The sequence below is a fragment of the Penaeus japonicus genome, unplaced genomic scaffold, assembly GCF_977035675.1.
Source record: "Penaeus japonicus unplaced genomic scaffold, GWHDUDI00000001_assembly GWHDUDI00000015, whole genome shotgun sequence".
Lineage (NCBI taxonomy): Eukaryota > Metazoa > Arthropoda > Malacostraca > Decapoda > Penaeidae > Penaeus > Penaeus japonicus.
Genome location: NW_028234417.1, coordinates 4,002,291 through 4,004,790, shown reverse-complemented (window position 1 = coordinate 4,004,790; position 2,500 = coordinate 4,002,291). Strand labels below are relative to the sequence as shown.

At 41.7% G+C, this 2,500-nt stretch overlaps 1 protein-coding gene across 1 annotated transcript in view; it reads left to right on the top strand.

Moving 5' to 3' along the window:
- Nucleotides 1–2,500, top strand: part of LOC122251967 (phenoloxidase 3) — an 11,584-nt gene that overhangs the window by 5,993 nt on the left and 3,091 nt on the right. The window contains exons 8-11 of the mRNA XM_086544949.1: nt 287–469; nt 858–986; nt 1,231–1,413; nt 2,047–2,185. Of these exons, the coding sequence (XP_086401075.1) occupies nt 287–469; nt 858–986; nt 1,231–1,413; nt 2,047–2,185 (634 nt within the window). The remainder of the gene's footprint in view (nt 1–286; nt 470–857; nt 987–1,230; nt 1,414–2,046; nt 2,186–2,500) is intronic.

Here is a 2,500-nt window from a genome sequence, read left to right as displayed (position 1 = left end):
TCATTATAATCATCATCTTCATTATTAGTATCACCATCGTTATCATTAATATTATCATCTTTGTTATTATTGTCATCATTAATACCATCATTATTATCATTAACATCAATATTACCATCATCAAAGTTATCCTTATAATTACTATCATTGCTGAAGTTATTTCAATTATGAGTTATTATTTTCATAATCAAATTGTCCTTTTATATTGCCATACTGTATAATGCCTTAAAAAAAACGACTACAATTATGACGCCCCCCCCCCTCCCCTCCCCCTCCCCCTCTCCAGCGCCAAGGCAAGCGAGTGACTCTCAGTGATGACGTCACTTCCGGTAAGCGCGGGATCGACATCTTGGGCGACGCGTTTGAGGCCGACTCGACGCTCAGCGTGAACTTCCCCTACTACGGTGACCTCCACAACATGGGTCACGTCCTCATAGCCTTCTCGCATGACCCGGACTTCGCTCACAAGGCATGTATTTGGTGGGGACAAGGAATTGTGAAAGAGAGAGAGAGAGAGAGAGAGAGGGGGGGGGGGCAGGGAGAGAGAGAGAGAGAGAGAGAGAGAGAGAGAGAGAGAGAGAGAGAGAGAGAGAGGGGGCAGAGAGAGAGAGAGAGAGAGAGAGAGAGAGAGAGAGAGAGAGAGAGATAGAGAGAGAGGGAGAGAGAGAGAGAGAGAGAGAGAGAGAGAGAGAGAGAGAGAGAGAGAGAGAGAGAGAGGGGGGGGGGGCAGGGAAAGAAAGAGAGAGAGAGAGAGAGAGAAAGTTCCAAAATTATGATTTTGAGACAACCACTTCCTTATACGTTGAAGCTTAAGATCAAGGTATTCGACAATCAAATCCAACTTATAATTTTGGCAGGAGGATATGGCCGTGATGGGTGACACTGCAACTGCAATGAGGGATCCCGTTTTCTACCGCTGGCATAAGTTTGTGGACGACACCTTCCAGGAGTACAAGCTGATGCAGAGGCCTTACACTGAGGAGGAGGTAAGGTGCCGTCTGGATCTTATGAGAAGGTCACACTCAACAGGAGGATGCTATTAATGACGATGTAAATGTGGAAATGAGAAGTACGAGAATGCTTCCCTATCTCTTTCCCAGCTTAACTAAGCATGAATATGTTTTTTTTGTCCCTTTACCAGATAAACCAACTATAAAGTATACCCTCTCCATTTACCAGCTTAACCAAGTATGACGTTCTATAAAGGAGTACATCCTATCCCTTCCCCAGCTTAATTTTTCGGGCGTGAAGATCGAGAAAGTAGGAGTCGTGAGGAACGACGAGGCAGATATCCTTCACACAGGCTGGAACAAGAGAGGCTTCGAGGCGAGTCGCGGGCTGGACTTCAATGGCAGGCCTGTGTTGGTGGAACTCAAACACCTCGACCACGAGCCGTTCAACTACCACTTGCAGGTCAGACTTTAGAGCTACTTGAGTTTTCATCGCTCTGGTCTTCCTTCGACTTCTGATATGAAATATGTAATAAGGCGCAGCCACTGTAAGCTCATTACTGTGGCTGAGTTTTATTACATGTATGTGTACACGTTTACTTTTGTTTTATGATAAACCAATATTTGAGGCTGCTTTGTGATTCATTTAAAATATGAAATATGTAGTGGAGTCCCTAAACTCTGTCGCATGAGGTCGCTAAGGTTAAGTCCATGGTACAGGCATTTGAGGTCACTAGGGTGAAAGCATGGTGACATAGGGTCAGTGAGGTTGGACGCAAGGTTAAGGGTAGTGAGTATTTTGAGGTGAAGTAAGGTGAAAGAAGCGTACTTTCAGTCCGCATACAGGAATGTATTCGAAGATGTCACTAACAAGAGATTTAAGAGACAAATAGAGAATAAGAGAGAGAGAAAGAAATAGAGAAAACAGAGAAATATAGAACCACAAAACAAGAGTAGAACTGAAAAGTAATAAAAATCCTAAAAACAAATCCTTTACCTCCTAAAATCCACGTCTTTCCGACCTTCTCATTCCCCTCTCACCTATGTTCACCCCTTCTTTTCTCTCTCTTACCCTCACCACACATACTCTCTTTAGTTGAACAACCGCGGAAGAACAGCAAAGGAAGTTACGGTGAGGGTGTTCCTGGCCCCGAAGTTCAATGCTCGGGGTCAGAAGGTGAGCTTCATGGAGCAACGAATCCTTTGGGCTGAGATGGACAAGTTCACCGTGTCATGTAAGTTAAGTCTGTCTCGCATTCGCCTACACACTTAAAGGTTCTTATGATAATGAAATGACAATGATCATAATGACGATTAATGATCTTAATCAATTTACGTGTGATCATTATCATTATCACTCTTGTTATTTTTGACATTATGTCATTGTTTTTACATTGTTATTATTAATATTGTTATTATAAGTAGTAACATCATTATTATTATTAGTAGTAGTAGTATGATTAATATTAGTATTCATATTATCACTATCAATATTTTTATCGTTATCATTATCAATATTCTTACTATCATCAATATCATAATTATCATTA